At 39.3% G+C, this 24,353-nt stretch overlaps 1 protein-coding gene across 1 annotated transcript in view; it reads left to right on the top strand.

Moving 5' to 3' along the window:
* LOC149807218 (scavenger receptor cysteine-rich domain-containing protein DMBT1-like) overlaps positions 1–24,353 on the top strand; it is a 163,644-nt gene that overhangs the window by 67,517 nt on the left and 71,774 nt on the right. Inside the window, exon 8 of the mRNA XM_089963713.1 lies at positions 3,873–3,905. Within this exon, the coding sequence (XP_089819839.1) occupies positions 3,873–3,905 (33 nt within the window). The remainder of the gene's footprint in view (positions 1–3,872; positions 3,906–24,353) is intronic.

The raw sequence follows: 24,353 nt of genomic DNA, 5'->3' as shown, positions 1-24,353 counted from the left end.
AGACCGGTGGGATATTTCCGTTGTTAGCCGCGATTCCGGCATTGATTGCCGCGGCGGCCCCAGCAGTGGCTAAGGCGGCGGCGTTAGGAGCCGTTGGTACCGCGGCGGGGATGGCATTGAAGAAGGCAACCGGGAAAGGCTACAAAAAAAAACGACCCGTGGCCGGAAAGGGTCTAAGACTACCGGGAACCCCGTATTCATGGTACTCGGGAAAGGGTCTAAGACTACCAGGAACCGTTTATTGACTCGGGAGTCTATGACTCCTGAGTCAATGACTCCCATGTCTAATTTTGATTTAATAGACGCCGCAAACGCGCTAGCGATAAAAAACTTCAGAGGTGTTTTTATGAGGGATCAATTACCGGCGGCACCAAGGAATATTGAAACAGGCATAATTAACCTCGATGGGTCCTCCGGAGCGGGAACTCATTGGGTTGCATACGCGATTGATCCGCGTGCAATCGTCTATTTTGATTCATACGGGTTAGCCCCGCCGAAAGAGTTCATGCGGTATATCAGGGCGTGTTCAGCCCGGGCGTGTTCAGCCCGGGTTTTTTATTCCACGCTGCCAACACAGCAATTGAGTGACCCGCCGATATGTGGCCGTGAGGTATTGAACGTACTCGCGGCGATTTCATCATCGCGAAAACCACCTCATGTGGTTGTAAACGAATACACTAGTGGGGTCGTAGAAGCTCAACGGATTTTAGAGAATAACATTTACAATAATAATGATTGATATTTGGGGACGATCGGTTTCGGCGCTGAAAGAATCCACGGAAACAGCCGCCACCGATGACATAAAAAAACTAATTGAGGATGAAATCGCTGATACGTTGAACTTAACCAGTGTTGACCCAGATGAAATAGTTGTATTTCAAGACCGCCAGGGTAAATTGAAATCCGGTAATGTGTCACTGAATGATGTTTTAACACGACAGCGTGATGCCGCCGAGAACACCATCGCGTTGTATACCGCCGACGGACGAATCAAACCGGGTGGACATATATTTCAGATAGAGAATACGATAGAATTAATCCGAGACGGTGTTATAAGGTTGAATAAATCAATAATCGAACTCGAAGGGTATGTGAAAACAACTATCGATAGATTTTTTGGGTACCCGATAGTATTCGAACCAAATCTTGCAACAATAAAAAATACTATTTCGGAGTTTACAACGCTGTCGGGCCAATTTTACACGTTGCGAAAAAATGTTAACAGGATCGATGACAACTTTGATAAATTCCTTGGTAAAAAAAATACCAAGCCGGATGAAATCACAATAACTATAAATGATATCACTGCGTATGGACAGGAAATAGAAACAATCAAAACTGATGTTGCAACAAACAAAAAGGGTGTAGACGCGCATGAACGGGAAATAGAAATAATCGGCGTTAATGTTGCAACGATCATAAATAATGTAGACTCGCATGGACGGAAAATAGAAACAATCAAAACTGATGTTACAACGATCATAAATAATATGGACGCGCATACACAGGAAATAGGAATAATCAAAACTGATATTGAAGCGAACAAAAAGGGTGTGGACGCGCATACACAGGAAATAGGAACAATCAAAACTGATGTTGAAGCGAACAAAAAAAATGTAGACGCGTATTGGCGGGGAATAGGATTAATCAAAACTGATGTTGCAGCGAACAAAAAAGGTATAGACGTGCATACATATGAAATAGGAACAATCAAACTTGATGTTGCAGCAAACAAAAAAAGTATGACCGAGAATACACGGGAAATAGAAACAATCAAAACTAATGTTTCAGCGAACAAGAATAATATAGACGCGCATTGGCAGGAAGTAGGAATAATCAGAACTGATGTTGAAGCGATTAAAGACGGGCTACCGAGAGTAGCAGAGCAATTCGAAAAAATAAAAACCCCTCATGAGAACATCATCAACACAGTATACACAATTCGGCATGGATCATTCGATTGGACTCCTACACAGAATACAGTAAATATCACCGCAACTGTTAAGGGCATTTATCGATTGACACTGGTTTCAATGATGCAGTTTAATATATTATCGTCGAGTTCATCCGGGTTTAACAATACAATATCAACAATTATAGACAAGAACGCAACTGAAAAGTTTACAATTTATGCCGTTGATAGAAATCTAGCCGGGGCAAACATTACATGGTATGTGGAATTTGTAGCGAATCTAAGTAATTAAAAACACTAGCTCTTTTAAAATAAAAATGACCACCAAGGAAATTGAATCAGAGGTATCACCGACGTCACATCAATATCGATTCGATACCGCAAAAGAATTCTCCGCGAACTTGAAAACGCTTTCCGAACAATACCGTGTAAAAATAAAAAAATACCGTCGTAAAATAACCACCATCGACGCGGTCGTGTACTCGGTGTCGGGTATAGTAGCTGGCGCCGGTGTTATTTTATCCACGGTGACCACGATAACCCCGATCGCTGTTCCAATCGCTGTCTCCGCAATGACAACAGTTGCTGGAGTTGCCAACGCAATCACTAGGAAGATATCATCGTGTTTTCAGAAAAAACTCAACGAGTATACAGTAAAACATCAAATAGTATCCGACGCGTACTCGAAATTATCCGGGTTGATCTCGTTATCGATTGATAATTTGTTCGTATCCGATGTTGAATTCTCCACGATGGTCCAGTTGTATAGCTCCGCGATGTCAAAAATCGAGGATTTTCAACTGGAAGCCGGAACCACCTGGTTGTTGAAATTAGACACTAAAAACAACGAATAATAATAATGTCGCTGAACCCCGAAGGGTCTCAATTACTTCAGCGGATCGCGGAGAACACCACTCCGGTACAAACAAGTATGATATCGATAACATCAACGAAACCCGAATTCAGTGTGAACTTCCCATCACCGGTTCCAGTAAAGGAAATAGCGCTGGCAAAATTGCGAGTATATCACAGTTGGCCTAATATCCGAGCGGACGCATTTAACGGACAACAACCTAATAACTCGCTGGTTTTTGCACGGACAAATAAACCCGATGGGACCCCAAACTGGGAGGAGGTTACAATACCAACTGGGTCATACCAAATAGAGCAAATCAATAAAGAATTTCAACGCAGGATAAAATCGATCACAGGAAAGGAATCAAAAATCGCTATTACGGTTCATGAACCGACGTTATCGTCGACGATTGAAATAAGCACACCGGGGTATATGGTTGATATTTATAACAGTTCAATAAGAACCATACTAGGATGGCCTGAGAATCCACCCGCGGACACCCCCCCCCATCAACTATCCTCAGACACGATAACGGAGATGGTGGTAGGCATATTGCTCCATACAACGTAAATATCGCATCAGTGATAGCGATCAATCTAGTGTGTGATGTTATCGAAGGGAGTTATCAGGTGGATACCAAGCAATCAAATCAAGCTCAACAGGGGTATATCCTTTATTCGTTTTCACCAACAGCCCCTCCGGGATTTTTGATCATTGAGAGTCCGATTAATCCGGTCTATATGCGATGCCATGATCGGTTTTTAACGAGAATTAATTTCAGACTTACCGATCAGTCAAATAACCTAATTGATCTGCAAGAGGAGGAGTTAGTGATCACTCTGTTTGTAAGATCATAGCAGCAGAGGGGGCGATGACATCGACGCGGTCGTCGATGTGCTTACCGGACGCTGACGACGCTGGGGATCGGCGCGCAGAAGGTGTTAATTAAACCAAATGACGACGCGACGATCCCCCAACGACGTCGTCGTTTTTTTTTTTTACCAGGCGCTGACTACACCGGATCCGCTGAGTGCAGAAGTAATAATTAAGCAAAATAACGATTGGACAAAATGTCCGATTCGCCCCCTCTGCTGCTACAGAAGCTGGAGTCATTTGTAGAATGCTTGGATATTCAACGTGAGTTTACGTAGACATATTATATGACGTAATTATGCCTAGGTAAGAGAGAGATCTCTATGGAAGGAAGAAATTTATTATTTTTAGTGCAACATTTCCAGTTATCATATAAATGAACTTGTACACAAGAGAAACAATTTTCAGTTTAGATTCATAACTTGTATTGAAAATAGGTACGTTCAAAGTCATCAACATGTGATCCCCACATCTCCACCATCCCACCGTTTTCCAAAATTTGTATAATGTAGACAGTATACTCTTTTCTGATTTTTCTTTCTTAAACTGGGTATATGGGTAGGAATACCACCATTTGCATATTTGAAAAACTGAAGACATTATTGATTACTGGCTTATGCTGATAATGTCGAGCGAAGTTGTCTCACTAATGTCATCTATTAATCCATTAAACCAAACAAAATATGGACTTCGTTTAAATCATAGATGTTAAAAACGTTAAAATTAAAATAAAAAACGTAAAAAACGCATTTTTTTCTCAATAAATAAAAAACGAAAAAAGAAACGTTCCAGTAGTTTTTAGGCAACACAAAAATCAATATTTTACTTATTTACACGCTACCAGTTTTAAAGTTTACGTAAAGTATCGTAGGCTAGCATCATAGATTCATTATTGATCGATATTTGTTATCTAGAGTATGACAGAGGACCGCCTGTATGGCGAATGATTGAAAAAAATGGAAGTACCAAATATAAAAAACGCAAAAACACCGTAAAAAAACGCGTTTTTCGAGGTAAAATAAAAAACGAAAAAAAAAAAAACGTTTTTATCATCTATGGTTTAAATATTTAAATCTAAACATGAAAAATAGAGATCAAGATAAAAGTTATTTAACAACTTAAAGAAATTAAAACATACTAAGACATATTAAAAATGACAATTAATGGTGTCTCACCACAGGCACTTATTGATATAGTAATTATAATAATTGTGCCAATTCTCTTATATAACAAAACAAAGGTGTTTTAAGCATATCTGAGGGGTAAATACCAACACTTAATAGTTTAATTTTTAACTACTAGGTTATCCTGAATTTCAGTTTTGGGTCTTCAGGCCAAATTACATCACTTCCTTCGTAACAGTTATTTGTAGCATCAGTACAATCTATACAAATTTAGCTACACCAGAAACTTCACGGCATTGTATATGAAAGATTTATATATAAGGCAATGTATATGTACGTATGGCAGTAAGAATGTATATTGTCTGATGAGCATGCCACTTGCTGGATAGTTGGACTCGGTTTAATTTAGAATCTAGAAACAGTTAGGGGTACGGCGTAATTTTCAAAGTGAATTTGTTATGTTTTCGACAGCTTAGAAACAAAAATATTAAGTATTGCTAAGCACCGGCGTGAGACTAGGCTTTTGGAGCAACATATAATAAAACAGAATTGATCAAATGTCTCAATAATACATTCAAAACACTATATATAAAAAATGAGAGCTAAAATAGAGAGGTATAGAGTGTTTATGTCAATGAGCAAAACAGACAGGTAAGCCGCGCACTGACAGTACATGTGTGACGGTATACTCTTTGATAGATGTGAGCGAATGACAGTTAATCAAATGCCTACACTATAATTACTTTTTTCACCCATGCGACAGAGAAATCTACTTGTTTTGCTAACCATACTTTTCTTGTCTCAGTCTAGTCATCTCAGACCAGTCATCTCAGTCAAGGTGTCCACGCGCTCTGAACTACCTTATAAAAAAGAAACCCTTGTTGCCTGACGTAGTTGTACTAAAATCAAACAACAACAACAACATGAACAAATATATAAAAAAACATAGTAACTTATGTTAAATCTATCTTTGAGAACACTCCGTACAAAATCTATTCTAGAAAGAGACAAAGACAAACGCATATGACGTCGAGCTTTTTGGTATTATGCTTGTTCGTTCCACACAGCATGGTCAACTTTATCCTATATGCAGGCCTAGCTCAATACATTTTTTTTTTAAATCAGCGTCATTAAATGTAGCTAAAGCTACCTAATTAGTTTTAAATACTTCGTGTGAAACAAATTATATACTGTTAGCTACATTTAATGACGCTGACCTGAAAATGATTGTGCTACAGATATGATAAAATTCTCAATGCTGTGTGAAATGAACAATATAACAGAAAACACTTATCCATGCATATATACTATAGACCTATACACTTCATAGCCTCCCTACTCTTTTAACAACAACGAAAAACTTAGTAACAGCCAGAAAAGCCTAGTGGGGAGACAAATAATATAAACCCTTGACTGGGATTTCCTTGTCTCGGCCCAAACCCCAACATAGATTCTATATACCTACGTTGTATGCACCTATGTCTTGATCTGTGCACAAGACGTTGCCGCTCTGTGGCCAGGCCTGCACATGAATCACTGGGCCAGTCAGCGATATATGTGTGCAAGGACATTTCATTGCACAACAGCAAATCAACATGTGACCTCGCCTTAGGGAGGAATTGCATACTTTACATTAGTCTCTGTTCTAGAATATACCAGTGATATATTCCATACTGAGTATTGCGTGACAGTTGTGACAAACCTTTCAACACGCTTGATTCTGAAACACAGACACACAGGTTAAACATTGATAGCTGAGAAATAATACTAAAATACTATTTCATACTGAAGCAAATAGACACACAAACCACTTAATCAAAAACAGACACAGAACAGACATTATTAGCTGAGAAATTAAAATATGGAGCTATAGTAGTAGCGAAAAAGGAGAGTTCTCCATCACCACCTCGGCCCAGTATAAATTTTGGTCTCCTTTTTCGTCATTTTGTACTTATTTTGTGATTTCGTACTAATGCACTCTCAAAACAAGTACAAATCAATTTTTTATACTCCTTTCTGATTTAGAGACCAAAACATAACGAAAACAGGTTCATCCTCAATTTCAACAACAACATGCTCATTTCCGACAGACTCCATTATCTTTTCTAAGACCGTCAGTATTTTTTCAGCCTGATAAGTAAAACTGATGACATCATGCTCAAGATTTTTGAGAGCGTCTTTATTGGTTTCTTCTGTTATCTTGATCACATTTTCTATTTGGCCAGAGAAATATGTTATTGTCTTTTCCAATTTAGCTAGGCTATCATGTGATTTTGCAACGTCGTCACTGATCTCAATCACCTATTCAGCTTGCTTTGCAAACTCAATCAAGCGATTCTCTATCTTGCTCATTATTTATTTGATTTTATACAATTTCTTTGACATATAGTTCAGTTATCCAGATCTTACTTGGTCATGCTTTTATGTAAAACTCGTCATTGAATTTGTAAAACAAATGTGTGACAATACTCTTTATTCTTTTGCTTGTAGTAAACGCCTCCAACACCTGGTAATTTATTATTGTCGCACCGTATTCATCGTAAAGTTTAACATTGTTTAGGTCCATCGTCAGCTTTGTGTATTTGTTTTGTGATATTGGACAGTAAAAATTGTATGTGCCATCAACAAAAGGGTTTCCCATTATACTCCAGTTTTTCGCGGCCAAGATCTCTCACGCTTATTTCACACGTCTCGTTGAATATTTCATCAAGCAAATCTTTCACGTTCATTATAATTAAGTTTAGATAAAAATTAATGTCGTATTGTTTCTCATATGTATTCTCATACGTCATTATCCTGTTTGGTAATATTTCATTCAGCAAATTGTATGTTGTTTTACACTCCTTCATCAGATCATTTAAGTTGTCGCTAAAACCTCTCAAGTAAGATTTTATCTCGTTTAACACTCTAGTATAAACAATATACGCTATCTTACACGATTATTTTTTAAATCTGATAATTGGATTAACCTTTATCGCTCTCATGTCCAAGGCAAAGCCAACTCCAGATAAAATTAACCCAAATTGTTTAATCAACGCCCAAGTTGCTGCTAGGCTAGTTGTTGTTATTATTGTGGGTAAATAATCAGTTATCTTGAGTATTCTACCGTAATATGCATATGATTTTCTTGCGCAGTAGCATTTTTTGTGGTAGTGTGTGTAAAAAATAGTTTTCATTATTATTATTATCAATTTTATTACTCTCTAGGCCACAAAACAAATTGAGGAGCAACTTCTCTCACAACTGTAGCAAAATCAATGTTCTCAGGTTGATTGAGAAATGATTTGTACTTGTCAAACAGCGCTGAGTTTTTGACTCTCAACTGCTCTTTTTCTTCTGCTGCAAATTTTCTTTGAACAACTTTACCCAAATTGGGCTCTGTCTCCTTTTTTGCGACTTCGTTGATCAACTCTGGTGCTTCTACGCTATCAATGAAACTGATGGCTTCTCTCACATAATCCACTGGTGTTCCTATTGTGAAATACCTTTCTAGTACAACATAAGATGTTGCATATTTACCAAGATAGTCGACAACGTTAGGATAATCTGAGTGAGTTACTTCAATGTATGTTTTTATGTCTTTAAAAAAATCGGCATTTGCTGGATCATTAAAAAATTTCTGGTACTAAACAAGAAATGGATCGTCTTTGTTCGTTAGTTTTTCGCGCTCGTGGGAATATACTGGAGTTGGTTTTATCCTGGCCCAGAGTTCTCTTGATTTTGGAGAGGTCCTTGAGTTAGAAATGTATTGGTAATCTTTGTACTTTTTGTTAAATCTTTTTGCTGGTACAAGTTTATTAGTTAATAAGCCGTATAAAACTGAATATGCAAAAGCATATGAATCGTATATCTCAAAATCAAATTTAAAACCCTCTGGTACAACTTTTCCGTCCTCTATCTGTTCAAAGTTTTTGAAAAGATCATAGCCGTTTAGAAAGTTTGTAAACCTATAGGTGTTATCCAAAAATGAGCTGTATTTATCAAAACACGTTGATTTTTGGTCGACTAACTTCTTTTTTTCTTCCGTTTGAGTAAACAGCATCAAAATTTATATCATAATGTCTTACTTGCTCATGTTTTTTTTACATTGACTGTACCATATCTATCCATACGTTTATCAATGAAATCAACTGCTGATTGTATAGCAAAATCAACAACTGGCTTAACGAATAAGTGTCTGTAGAGAATAACGAAATCACCAGCAAATAACACTGATTCAGTAGCTAGCGGTCCACCATATTCAAATAATCTACTATCATCAATTGGCTCTCCGTCAACAACTTTTCGAGCGTAGAGATTTTTTTTTTATCATCGCGTAAACGTGGTGTTCCACACTGAATCTACTACTCACTGAATTGATACAATTTTTAAATCTTAATTTATTTATCTAAAACAGTCGGTCATTTTGGTTTTGTCCCATCAACCGTTTTCATTTCCTCATCAGTTAATCTGTACGATACGGCCATGGAAAAACATTGAAGATATATGTGTCATTTTGCTTAAGATGCTCAGCTAGCACATCAACTTTCTCTCTCTAACTTTTCTTAGTGCTATCATCGCGGCATAATACCCTGCACCAGTATCACTATTGAAGTATGTTACTCTGTTTATTATGTTGCTGAAAAAAACTAAATAGGATGTTCGTAAACTTACGCGTCATCCATAATATCATACATGTCTATCAACAAATCAAAATCCTTAAGTCTTAATCCTAGTTTGTCATGCAGCCGTCTCTTATGTACTCGTATTTTTTTCATCGTGTCTTTTCATATCCTTTCTGGTCTTGGCATGATCAGTTATTAATTTATGTCTTGTATCATGGTGCTCATCAGGTTTCTTTATCATCAATTTGTTTTTAGTTAACAACGACCACGTGAAGTCTGGGTGAATCTCGTTTATTACCTTGTCAATCAAGTCAGAGATTTACTCATCCATCTTGTTGATTCCATCTTAGATTGAAAAGCGTAGCATCGCCCTATAATCATCAATCTTTTCTCTACATTCTTCGCTTCTCATTGCGTGAACAAATCGAATATTATTTTATTTTTCATAATCAATCTCAAACTCGGCGAGATCTGGATTTTGGTCGTTTTTCAACAACGAATATGGTACAGAGTATATCTCGTCTGTTAACACTTGTCCATAAAATGACACACATTTTGAAAAGAGCTGACCATTATTTTAAACTCTACAAACATTTTAAACTTGATGATCAATTGTTTAAATTTGAAAACCACTCAATCCAGGATTTTCTCCATCAGAATTGACACAGTAGAGTCTAAACTACTCGTATTTTGTTATTGTTGACACAGCGAACTCTTGTGCTGGTACTCCAATGTATGTTGGATTAGTTGCTTGATAAACCGTTGCAAACGTTATGTTATCATGTGATCCCTCAAGCCTCCAGCTGTAGAGTCTTTCTCCACCATTAGATAGACATCGTAAACTAAATTTATGTATTGCTACGGCAGTTGGACACTCTACCTTGAACCAAAAATTATTGTTTGTGATGTTTTGTCGCCCACTCATTTACGTTTGTTGCTGGCAAGTGCCATCTACAAGCAACGTATGGGTTATAACCAGCATAAAAAGATGATGCACTAACAATGAACCCGATTCTATTTCCAGTATCACCAGTTAATGGCGGAATATGACCAACATTATTTTTTGTTCTTCGAACAAGACCAGCGAACGCTAAGTCAACATAAGTTTTATTTGTCAGGTCTTCAGAGGCACTTGGCACAGCAGTTGATTTTACATTGTTAGCTCCTATGTTAATATCATCTGTCTTACTCAGAGGGTAACTTTTCGCATAACCAACACTTGCTGCATATGTATCATCAGCTGGTGTTGATTGTGCTAGACCTATTATCACTCTTTATGTAAATTGATCCTGTCATCTCAAATCCATTTAACGAGGCATATTTCGTTAACTCTGATTTAACTTGTGTGTAGTTGACAGCATTATTATCAGCAGGATGAAAATTGTTCGTCAGACCAGCTATATTACCACTAGAAAACAATAAACTACTGTCATTGTGTCACCGGCTTTATTAACTGTTGATACATCAACCGCTCGAAGTTGAAGATAACTTACAGTCTGTGATACATCAGCGTAGTTTAAAGGATAATCAAACTCTAGATTTATTATCTGTTTGAGTGATATACTTAGATTAACTGTCCTCGTATCACCGCTTTTGTTTACTTTTGAGTTGTTAACTGTATTCATATGGTTTAAGCTAATTGCCTGAGTTATATTACCACTAGGCATTAGATAAACGACATCCTAGTTTATTACTCTCCTGCCGTCCATGTTATGATCGCCAGTCATGTTATCTCCGCATTCATTTACTTTTAAACTGTTAGCTGTTGTCAGTCGATTCAAGCTAATTGCCTGCGTTGAATCACCATTTATCAAAGGATAAGCTGTTTTGAGATTTATTATCCTTTTACCCGTCATATTAAGATAACCTGTCATGCTATCAACTTCTCGTAAAACATATACATCGCTAACAACTGTTCCATCAGCATTTCTACTATCACCGTTTCAAACTGTGTGAAGTAATAAAACTTAAGTATAACATGAACATCATTAATATTTATACGAAGAACGTTATCTCTCATAAACACAACTTCAGTTTGCCCAACTGGCATTACTTGATAGCCGGTCGCACTGGATCTGGGAAGACAAATCGTTTGATGAACCTATTACTTAAACAACGGTCTTAACTACGACAAGGTCTATATTTACACAGTTAATCCACGGCAAGATAAATGCCAATTGCTACAAGACCACAACGATAAATTGCGTGATGAATCGAAGACATTTTTATGCTGAAGGACCCAGATCAAGTGACTCCAGTTTCTGAGTTAGACGCAACTTAAAATGTTTTGTTGTATTTGATGATATACCACTTGAGCATCGTGAGATGCGAAAGATAAAATCATATTTTTATTTGTAAAGGAATAAACGCTGCAACACAATCTACCTCTCACAAGGAGATTTGAACATTGATCGCTTTATCAGACGAAACGCTGGTTGTTTCATACAGACATTCAGAACATTGCTAGAGAAAAATGTAGCGACGTCTCAAAAGAAAAGTTTTCCTACTACTATCACAATTTGACGGGCAACAAGCACGATTTTTTTATTATACGACAAAATTCTGCAATGATAGATCAAAAATGTTTCGATACAACCTATATCATTTTTTGTGTGACTAGAGTAATATAGACAAGAAGGAAATACTACACAAACTGATCAAACAACAAAGAAAGTTGAAGCGAGTGTAGACTGCTGCAAGGATAGGTGAAAAGGAGGACACAGCTAAACTGTTCAAGCCAGTGACAACTGCCATACTAGGTGAGAAAGCAACTGATACAACAGCTGATCCTGAAACACTAAAACAAGTTGCGGAGCAAGGTCTCAAGGGCTCGATTGATGAGAAGCAAGACGCTAACATTGCTAGAGGTGTGGAGAAGGCTGATGACACAGCTAAGGATTTAGCTAAAATACAGAGGCAGTTGAGTGATAAGAAATCCTCTTTTAAAAGTCTGTGAAGATTGTTTTTGATAAACTAGACGCAGAGAGCTTTAATAAATCTTATAAGAATTACCTAAATCGAGAGGCAATCGACGCATTAAACTCAACTGGAAGTGAGTTAAGCACTGACTTGCGAAGTCTAGGTGTCTTCGTCGCAAATATGAGTCAAGAAACTAACAAATTGAGAAGGGAAGTTATTTCATCCGCTAATGTTAACATAAAAGAAATATTCAATAACATAACTGACTGTGGAGTAAAGTCAATTATCAAGTAGGGTCTTGGTGATTGCTTAACGAAAAAAGCAGAACAAAAGCGAAATATCTTGATAAAACACCAATTGACTACATAAACGAACATTTTAATAAGTTTCAAACGGAATCATTAAATGCTCTTTATATCATCGGCTCAGAAGTAGAGGGTCTCGTTGTTCTCTATCAGTCATCAAGTGATGTTGTTGAATGCTTGTTGTTGCTGATCGCAGCTAAAGATGCAGGCAATACTGGAGTTGAAATTGATAGTGAGATAGGAGAAGTACTCAGCTACCTCAAATCAATCAACAACCTGTCAACATCAGAGTATAACATTTTGTACAATGATCTATTAATCCTGAGTAACTGCGTAAACATAGTGAACAACAAAAACTGCGGCGAGATTAGGGCAGACTGAAGTTGAACAAGATCTTGAAAAACAGTTTAAGCCAGTGACAACGGCTCTATTCGGAAATAATCATTTGAGTCTACACTAGAACCAGCACAACTAAAATCAATCAGAGAAAAAGGACTAGCTGGTGTTGCAGATGATAAAACATCTGTTGTAAAGGGACAAATGAGAACTGAGTTCGATCAACTTAAAACTGATCTACATGATATCAAGAACCGAATTGAATTGTTAGCCGTTGACATACCACCACGTCTATCTGCGGAGAAACCTATTGTGAGGAATTATCGCTGACGTTATTAAGGACGATCCTGATCAAGACGAGTTGTTTAACCTAATAAAGTTTAATGACAAGGAGAGCAGAATAATCGTTTCACACAGTTTTCCAAGAGAGAATGACAAAGAGATCCAAAAAATTAAGTTAATTTGCACAACGAAGAAATTAATTTGCTGAATAAGATCAAATACTCGTCTGATGAAGACGAGGTCAGAGAGGAAGTAAAAAGGTATTTGATTTACATTTTCGGTAAAAATTTTCTTTGATTATATTCGTGAAAGAGAGGCGGTGATAAGTGGTAGAATCACGAGTTTTCCATATGTAGACGTCACGATATATGACTATTACTAAACAAATGTTAATGATTTAAATAAAGGAGCATTACAAAGTTTAACCGATAACTTGCAAAAAGTTGGTTGTGACATATGCATATATCAGTCGAATTATGAACTAGTCAACATATTAACATCGTTAATATCATCTGGTGGTGGTACTGACGAGGTAATCAAGATACTAGATCACTTGAGAAAGTTCAACATGATAACAACAATTGAATACAAAATTCTTCATGGTGATCTAGCTTAATTTTATCAAACTTAATTATAATGAACTCAGCTACATTACTCCTCGACTCAAAATAGTCGAGTTGAGAACAGTTCAAATTTATCTGTCACGTACACACCACGGTTGCAACTATACCCTAAAGAGCAATATGGCATAGGGTTGATATCAGCAATAATATGGTCTTTGATATTCAACGTTAAGACAGGAACCAACGATAACTTTCGTTACTCAACTGGTTAATGGACATCGTTCTCAATACCACAAGGAGCCTATAACGTCACTGACCCTAACACAGTACTAAAGCAGTTAATATCAACAACTGGCGGTGATGCAAAGAATTTTCTGCTTGAGCCTAACTACAATACGTTGAGAGCCAATATAACACTAAAAATAATCTTCTAGCAGCGGGGGGGGGGGCGAATCCGACATTTTGTCCAATCGTCATTTTGCTTAATTAATACTTCTGCACTCAGCGGATCCGGTGTAGTCAGCGCCGGTAAAAAAAAACGACGACGGTCCATCCTACACGACGGTGACGTCATCTGGTTCTGCGCGCCGATCCCAGCGTCGTCAGCGTCCGGTAAACACAGCGACGACCGCGTCGATGTCATTTCCCCCCCTGCTGGAGAATGCTACCGCGATGGACACAACCAATGTCAGTACTTATTTTTATAGAAATTTGATACTTTCCCCATCGTTGATTTTAAAAACTCTTCTGGGGTTGGTACTGGTTTATTCTTTCGTCGGAGATATTCTATTGCCGATCGATACTGTGGACTTCCACAACCGATACAAATTCTAATTTTTCCTCGGACGCCCTTGCCGCATCCAAGACAGGGTTGAGGGCCGTCCTTACATCCCTGTTTCGATGTGCAATTATGTACCCCGCAAAACTCACCGTAGCAGTTTTTACCACATTGTACTTTTGATCCCTGGGGGAGCCATTTGCATTTATTGACAGCAAGTGCTGGATTAACCATTATTATTAACTATTAAATAAATATTTAATTAAACATTAAAAAGTATACTGTATAATGGATAATAATTATTCCGATATTAACCTGTTTGGGCGTGGAACATCTTACTACGAGGAATCTCCGGATGAATTTTTTAAGTCCCTGGAAACGTATCACGATATGCGAGAATACTACCGAAGGCGTTTGGGTCCATCTTGGAGCGTTTCCAGTAAAAAGTCCGCAATGGAACTCCTCACCGTTGCAGACCACCAGGTTCGTGGAGTAATTATCCAGCGTATGGGGAGATTTTACGTGTTCGTGGATAACCCGGACATAGTAGAATTTCAGGGGTGCTCCACTGTTAATGAGATTATTCCGAAACACCGGTGCAGATATCCTACCATCAACGTGGATTCCAAGACGCCATCGCTGTCTGAGTTGTTGTATTTCCATGAGTTAGTTGATTCCATTAATGATGTTCTAGTTTTTGAAACCAGCGGCGGTTATCACATCATGTTGAAAACGATCCCGGTGGATTTCGAGGAACATCAATCACTGTTGAAGAAAGTTGCCGCGGATAGACCAACATGGAATGTTGATACACAAGCTGGGCTGCATAGCATCAAATTACCCGGAACTAGATCGGTAAAACCAAATAGCGTTGATAAGCGATTAATTTATCCTGTTGGATTCACCAGTACGCTGCTATCTTGTCCAGTCTCTATTCAGCCGTGTTACGAAAAACTCGAGCCTAAACTGGAACCTGAAATCACCGAATGTGATGATCTTACTGCTGAACAAATTCGACAGTTCTCTACGTTGTTGTCCGGACAACCCGATCAGATCACCGGGACTACAAATCAAACCAGCAACATGATATCGCTGGGGCGAGTTGCTGGTTCATTTTGCAATATTTGTCAGCGACGTCATGGGTACAATGAGATCGGTGGATTCATTGAGGGAAAGGCCATTGATGCATTTGTTCGTGTCTATTCCGATCAGTTTGTGATCGGTTGTTACAGGAGCACACAAAAAAAGATAATAATACAGCGTGATATTGGAACCGCTAGTGACGATAAAATCCTCTACGAAAAGTACTTAAAATCGTATAATTACCATCGCGGAGATCACAGTGGTGAATTTCCCAAGAGAATCCCCGATTGCGCTTACTGCGAAGCACCTATTCATGAGCGCGGTCGGGGATGTAAAATCATTTTCAACGACGACTATATGGACGGATCTTCTTGCGGGCTGGGAAAATCAGAGGCCGCTTGGAAGTCTATCAGAAGTGATCAGTCTATACTGTGCGTTTCATACAGAAAGACCTTTACCAGAAAGACCACCATCGACTATAATCTCGAATCGTACGAAACGATCCATGGAGACATTATATTCGATACAAAAAAGCATCGCAGGGTTATTTCCCAGATAGAATCGATTGTACGAGTCCGGGGAATTCCTGATGTTCTATTGTTGGATGAGTGGCACGGAATCCTTCGACAGGTAGTCTCATCAAGTCGCGGCAAACAAATTTGGGGAACACTGACATGGTTGATTTCATCTGCGAAACGGGTAATTGTGCTGGACGCAGATGCTAACAATGACGACCTAGAATTATTCAGAAAATACTTGAATCGCCCGGACATGAAATTCATCATCAACGGATATCAGCCCGATCATGGTAAAAAATTCATTGTGGAACAGTCTCACAGAGACAACTACAATAAACTGTTAGATACGTTACAACGAGGAAATCGTGTGGTTGTATTCACACACAATAAACGACGCGGAAATTATTCTGTAGAAACACTTACTAGATTGTTACAGCACTTAGGATACCGCGTGAAATACTATCACGCTGATACCAACTCGACTGGAAAACAGCAGGACTTTGATAACATTTCAACGGCATTTGAGTGCATCGATGTAGTGATTTACAATCATACCGTTGAGGCCGGGGTATCCATTGTGGACCCGCGATTCAAGTACATGACGGTGTTTTCTGAAGAATTAGGTTCTGTAGAGGCGACCAAACAAGCTATCCATCGTTTCAGAAATATATCTGAAATACATTATTCTGCAACACGACGACGACAAACAGAGCTTCCATTGACCCGCGATGATATTATTTCCACAATCGAATCACATGAACGGAATTTGTCGTCGACGGAGTTGCTGTTTAGAACCCCGAATCGCTGTGACGTACATACCGGTTACGGACATATGTTTATTAGTACAATTATTGACGAAAACAATTCAAAACGCTATTTCACGGGCAGACTCGTTGAAATGATGAAACGAACCGGTTATTCAGTTGAATGGGAATTACCAGATGAATACGAAACATGGAAGGAAAAAAAACAACGGAAGCAGAAACGAGTCAGCGACGCGGTAATCGATGACGATCCACACGTAGATGAATTTTTAAAATCTTCCATCGGAGAGAGAATTGCTGCGGTTAATAGTGAGACTACAAGTGATAAATACCACCAATACGACCCCGAACAGCGGCTAGAGCCATACGAGAAGGCGTTGACGTATCTCAATTACGTGTTTCAAACCGATGTAAGAAAACTAGATAACTATCAGATAGAACATCTGAATAAAAACGTTTCGCGGCTACAGCGATATCAGCGTGTTGTAGTTGACGAACATAATAACGGTAGCGCTGTGGCAACGACGCCGTGTCGATCCGATAAAATCAATCCCCGGCAACAACTTGAAATCGTTAGAAACGTTCTTGGCGCGTTAAGTCTCCCCGATGTAGTTCCGGATCGACTTGATGTGAAAAGTGTTCCTGTGAGTCGTGCCGAGTTAATCAATAGCATCTCTGAGATGCTGGCGCAACCAGACCGACTTGACAAGTATAATACACTATTGAAACATTTTTGCGAGATATTCCCGGATATGAGGTTTAGAAGGGGTAATTTGACGCTAAAAAATATCATTGAAAAAATCAAATCGATCTACAAGGGATTCGGCGGGCGATTGATATCCGATGATATTAAACACGCAGATCGATCGAATTATACATTGTATTATCCCGACTGGCCCGAATCTGATTTTGTAAATGATCCAGCGTGGATCAACGAGACCATCGATGATGTTGGATTCGCTGGAGGGGATGTTACCGCGACGGACGAACACACCAGCGCGTTACGATTCCATGTGTAGTCGGTTAATGGATGGTTTTCCCGATGCTGGTCAGAGTAATGGGGAAAGTGTCAAGTATAATTTTTATAGGAATTTTGACAGTTTCCCCATCGATGGAGGCTGGTCAGAGTAATGGGGAAAGTGTCAAGTATAATTTTGACAGTTCCGCCATCGATGGAGGCTGGTCAGAGTAATGGGGAAAGTGTCAAGTATAATTTTTTATAGTAATTTTGACAGTTTCCCCATCGATGGAGGCTTCCACGACCACGGCAGTGTTTCCAAAATCACCCCGTGATGCGATTGGTTTTCCCGATAATGGGGAAAGTGTTAAGTATAATTTTTTATAGGAATTTTGACAGTTTCCCCATCGATGGAGGTTAATCGCGTTTTCTGGTCGGGTGTTAAATTTTCCATCACGTCGGAAATTATCTCCTCGGTGGTACAATTTTCTTTATCACCGCGAATTACAACCCAATAATCCCCCGCTGGTGACTTAAAAAACGGCTTCCGTGACGTACTGACACGGAAGTGATTATTTGTGTCGTTGATACAACTGAATCTTAGAATTGTTCGTTGAGTTAAATTGACAGCAACCGTGGGTATTTTGGGGTTGAGGCCATATTTTGTTTTATTTTCTCCGGACTCAAGTAAATAATTGACCTGCAGCCGATATTTTTCTGGAAGACTATTAATTGCGTTATTGAATAGAGTATCAACGTCATCGAACCAAGCCCGCTTTTTCCCGCCGATATCACCGCGCAACACGATCCATAAGATTCCATCTCGGGCCTGAAAGAAGGGTCGTTGAATTGTGTCCGGGCTGAGGTTAAACCATTTACACGTCTCCGCGATGGAATCAAATTCGATGATCTTTTTCTCGCTGAGATTCAAACAGATAGTATTGACTCTAGTGTCCTCGTAAAATTGTTTCTTCGGAGAGATTATTCTGGTTTTGTCGTACCGAAATAGTGGTAATTTCGGTGGTGCTACCGCGGCAACCTCGTCAAGGAAATAACTAGCTTGTCTGGAAAAATTTTCAGCACAACTGTTCATCCAGGATCGTCCAAACCCCATACTACCTGATATCATTTTAATATTTAATTAAATAACAGCTATAATTATAATGTCACTGTTGGAATATCACCCGGTGAAATTCGACAGCGTCATCAGCGATTATAAAAAGTCCTGCCCGAGGATGCCAATCAGTGTGAAATTTAAGAACGGAAAATTTCATGCGGTCCAGAAATCCCCCAGCGGAGATAAATACGATTGTATGGTATTTGAAAGTCATTCAGCGAAAGCTCGGTTATGTCTCCGCGACAAATATTGCCAGAGAGCGTATGAAAAAATGTTCCCAAACCATGACGTTAAACGATTTGATACAGTATGGGTAATTACCGAACGAAACTCCGCGTTGGTGGTTTAGTCGCCATCTTGAAGCGCCTTGTCCATGCGGTTCACAAACTTGATATCTTCCGGAGATATTACTCCAGGAACCGCATTCATTACAAATTTATCCTTATGTGATTTATCCTCGTGGGATCTTTTCTTTTTTTTAGTTATTTCTGGCTCGTTGGTGGTGGCCATCTCGGTGATTCGCTGAATCAGTAGCGCATTATCGCGTTGTGCTTCATCCAATTCCTTCCGAACATTTCCAAGTTCATGCTGAAGTCCACCAATGGTGCGTCGCATATCATCATGGCGCCGTTGCGCATCATCATGGCGCCGTTGCATATCATCGTGTCGCTGTTGTAAATCGTCATAACGCCGTTGTAAATAATCATAACGCCGTTGTATACGATTATAATCGGCTGTGCTTGACACGTGTTTTAACTGCCGTTGCAATGATTTATTCTCGTTGGTCAAATTGTTTAGTTGCCATTGTAGTTCTTGGATGGTTTGTTTATCCTTTATAGTATCTATGACCGGCTCAACATCGTCGATAATTTGATCAATTTCGAGATCCATCATTCTGATATTGTTGTCAGGCTCATTTTTCCAAATTTTATAGATGCGCTGGTAACTGATTTTGTATCGATCTGCTATTTCTGATATGGGTATTTTCCCACGGAGTCTTATTATTTCGTTGGTATCCTCGTCGGTTAAAATTCGCCGATGGGGCATTATTTAATGAAAAACTTTTTTATAAACAACAACAATAACAACAACAACAATGCCCCATTGCAATTGTGGAATGACAGAGTAAAAAAAAATCGATTTTTGTTTTGCAAAACTGACCCGCCACACATGACAGAGTAATGGGGAAAGTGTCAAGTATAATTTTTTATAGGAATTATGACAGTTTCCCCATCGATGCTGGTCAGAGTAATGGGGAAAGTGTCAAGTATAATTTTTTATAGGAATTATGACAGTTTCCCCATCGATGCTGGTCAGAGTAAAAAATATCGATTTTGTTTTGCAAAACTGACTCACTGGCAATGCCACATGTATGGTCAACCCTGCGCAATTGTTTCACTGATACCACAATTTTTTTTAGTAAAAAATATCGATTTGCCCTATGAAACTGACGGGAGTATCCTAAAAACAACCGTGGAAGACTTATTCCGTCGTGAAAATGACTCTATCATCGATGGGGAAACTGTCAAAATTCCTATAAAAAATTTACTCTGACACTTTCCCCATTTTACTCGGACCGTACTCGACGTTGCGGTCTTATTCCGTCGTGAAAATGACTCTATCATCGATGGGGAAACTGTCAAATTTCCTATAAAAATTTACTCTGACACTTTCCCCATGCTGGTGATTTTGTAAACGTCAATCATTTACTAGGGTGCGTTTCACTGAAACCGTCAGCGTGCTTGTTAATTTACCAACACCAGGATGGCCTTAGATTGCCAGGGACTCCGATGCCCATGTAATTGTTTTGGAATATCCCACATGTCAGATCTGTGAGCCCGCGCCATTACGACGGCACAAAAAAATAGCGGAGTGTTTATTTATATCAGCAATTGCAGCAGCATGTTAATGGGGAAGGATGATGATTTACAAGTAAATTACCTATCGCGGCGATGAGTTACAAAAAATATTTATCGCGGCAATAATTTACAATTAATTTTTTTCTCTGCGGTAAAAATATATCAGTTGTTTTTTATTGTTGTTGTTATTGGACCCTAAGTAGTTACTTCTGATAGTAACCTTGCAATAACAACAACAATAAAAAACAACTGATATATTTTTACCGCATTACTCTGACCAGCCTCCATCGATGGGGAAACTGTCAAAATTCCTATAAAAAATTATACTTGACACTTTCCCCATTACTCTGACCAGCATCGGGAAAACCATCCATTAACCGACTACACATGGAATCGTAACGCGCTGGTGTGTTCGTCCGTCGCGGTAACATCCCCTCCAGCGAATCCAACATCATCGATGGTCTCGTTGATCCACGCTGGATCATTTACAAAATCAGATTCGGGCCAGTCGGGATAATACAATGTATAATTCGATCGATCTGCGTGTTTAATATCATCGGATATCAATCGCCCGCCGAATCCCTTGTAGATCGATTTGATTTTTTCAATGATATTTTTTAGCGTCAAATTACCCCTTCTAAACCTCATATCCGGGAATATCTCGCAAAAATGTTTCAATAGTGTATTATACTTGTCAAGTCGGTCTGGTTGCGCCAGCATCTCAGAGATGCTATTGATTAACTCGGCACGACTCACAGGAACACTTTTCACATCAAGTCGATCCGGAACTACATCGGGGAGACTTAACGCGCCAAGAACGTTTCTAACGATTTCAAGTTGTTGCCGGGGATTGATTTTATCGGATCGACACGGCGTCGTTGCTACAGCGCTACCGTTATTATGTTCGTCAACTACAACACGCTGATATCGCTGTAGCCGCGAAACGTTTTTATTCAGATGTTCTATCTGATAGTTATCTAGTTTTCTTACATCGGTTTGAAACACGTAATTGAGATACGTCAACGCCTTCTCGTATGGCTCTAGCCGCTGTTCGGGGTCGTATTGGTGGTATTTATCACTTGTAGTCTCACTATTAACCGCAGCAATTCTCTCTCCGATGGAAGATTTTAAAAATTCATCTACGTGTGGATCGTCATCGATTACCGCGTCGCTGACTCGTTTCTGCTTCCGTTGTTTTTTTTCCTTCCATGTTTCGTATTCATCTGGTAATTCCCATTCAACTGAATAACCGGTTCGTTTCATCATTTCAACGAGTCTGCCCGTGAAATAGCGTTTTGAATTGTTTTCGTCAATAATTGTACTAATAAACATATGTCCGTAACCGGTATGTACGTCACAGCGATTCGGGGTTCTAAACAGCAACTCCGTCGACGACAAATTCCGTTCATGTGATTCGATTGTGGAAATAATATCATCGCGGGTCAATGGAAGCTCTGTTTGTCGTCGTCGTGTTGCAGAATAATGTATTTCAGATATATTTCTGAAACGATGGATAGCTTGTTTGGTCGCCTCTACAGAACCTAATTCTTCAGAAAACACCGTCATGTACTTGAATCGCGGGTCCACAATGGATACCCCGGCCTCAACGGTATGATTGTAAATCACTACATCGATGCACTCAAATGCCGTTGAAATGTTATCAAAGTCCTGCTGTTTTCCAGTCGAGTTGGTATCAGCGTGATAGTATTTCACGCGGTATCCTAAGTGCTGTAACAATCTAGTAAGTGTTTCTACAGAATAATTTCCGCGTCGTTTATTGTGTGTGAATACAACCACACGATTTCCTCGTTGTAACGTATCTAACAGTTTATTGTAGTTGTCTCTGTGAGACTGTTCCACAATGAATTTTTTACCATGATCGGGCTGATATCCGTTGATGATGAATTTCATGTCCGGGCGATTCAAGTATTTTCTGAATAATTCTAGGTCGTCATTGTTAGCATCTGCGTCCAGCACAATTACCCGTTTCGCAGATGAAATCAACCATGTCAGTGTTCCCCAAATTTGTTTGCCGCGACTTGATGAGACTACCTGTCGAAGGATTCCGTGCCACTCATCCAACAATAGAACATCAGGAATTCCCCGGACTCGTACAATCGATTCTATCTGGGAAATAACCCTGCGATGCTTTTTTGTATCGAATATAATGTCTCCATGGATCGTTTCGTACGATTCGAGATTATAGTCGATGGTGGTCTTTCTGGTAAAGGTCTTTCTGTATGAAACGCACAGTATAGACTGATCACTTCTGATAGACTTCCAAGCGGCCTCTGATTTTCCCAGCCCGCAAGAAGATCCGTCCATATAGTCGTCGTTGAAAATGATTTTACATCCCCGACCGCGCTCATGAATAGGTGCTTCGCAGTAAGCGCAATCGGGGATTCTCTTGGGAAATTCACCACTGTGATCTCCGCGATGGTAATTATACGATTTTAAGTACTTTTCGTAGAGGATTTTATCGTCACTAGCGGTTCCAATATCACGCTGTATTATTATCTTTTTTTGTGTGCTCCTGTAACAACCGATCACAAACTGATCGGAATAGACACGAACAAATGCATCAATGGCCTTTCCCTCAATGAATCCACCGATCTCATTGTACCCATGACGTCGCTGACAAATATTGCAAAATGAACCAGCAACTCGCCCCAGCGATATCATGTTGCTGGTTTGATTTGTAGTCCCGGTGATCTGATCGGGTTGTCCGGACAACAACGTAGAGAACTGTCGAATTTGTTCAGCAGTAAGATCATCACATTCGGTGATTTCAGGTTCCAGTTTAGGCTCGAGTTTTTCGTAACACGGCTGAATAGAGACTGGACAAGATAGCAGCGTACTGGTGAATCCAACAGGATAAATTAATCGCTTATCAACGCTATTTGGTTTTACCGATCTAGTTCCGGGTAATTTGATGCTATGCAGCCCAGCTTGTGTATCAACATTCCATGTTGGTCTATCCGCGGCAACTTTCTTCAACAGTGATTGATGTTCCTCGAAATCCACCGGGATCGTTTTCAACATGATGTGATAACCGCCGCTGGTTTCAAAAACTAGAACATCATTAATGGAATCAACTAACTCATGGAAATACAACAACAACTCAGACAGCGATGGCGTCTTGGAATCCACGTTGATGGTAGGATATCTGCACCGGTGTTTCGGAATAATCTCATTAACAGTGGAGCACCCCTGAAATTCTACTATGTCCGGGTTATCCACGAACACGTAAAATCTCCCCATACGCTGGATAATTACTCCACGAACCTGGTGGTCTGCAACGGTGAGGAGTTCCATTGCAGACTTTTTACTGGAAACGCTCCAAGATGGACCCAAACGCCTTCGGTAGTATTCTCGCATATCGTGATACGTTTCCAGGGACTTAAAAAATTCATCCGGGGATTCCTCGTAGTAAGATGTTCCACGCCCAAACAGGTTAATATCGGAATAATTATTATCCATTATACAGTATACTTTTTAATGT

This window comes from Sinohyriopsis cumingii, chromosome 1 (genome assembly GCF_028554795.1).
Source record: "Sinohyriopsis cumingii isolate HCF-2022 chromosome 1, ASM2855479v2, whole genome shotgun sequence".
Taxonomy (NCBI): domain Eukaryota; kingdom Metazoa; phylum Mollusca; class Bivalvia; order Unionida; family Unionidae; genus Sinohyriopsis; species Sinohyriopsis cumingii.
The sequence above is the reverse complement of the archived record's forward strand: the minus strand, read 5'-3'. Positions and strand labels throughout refer to the sequence as shown.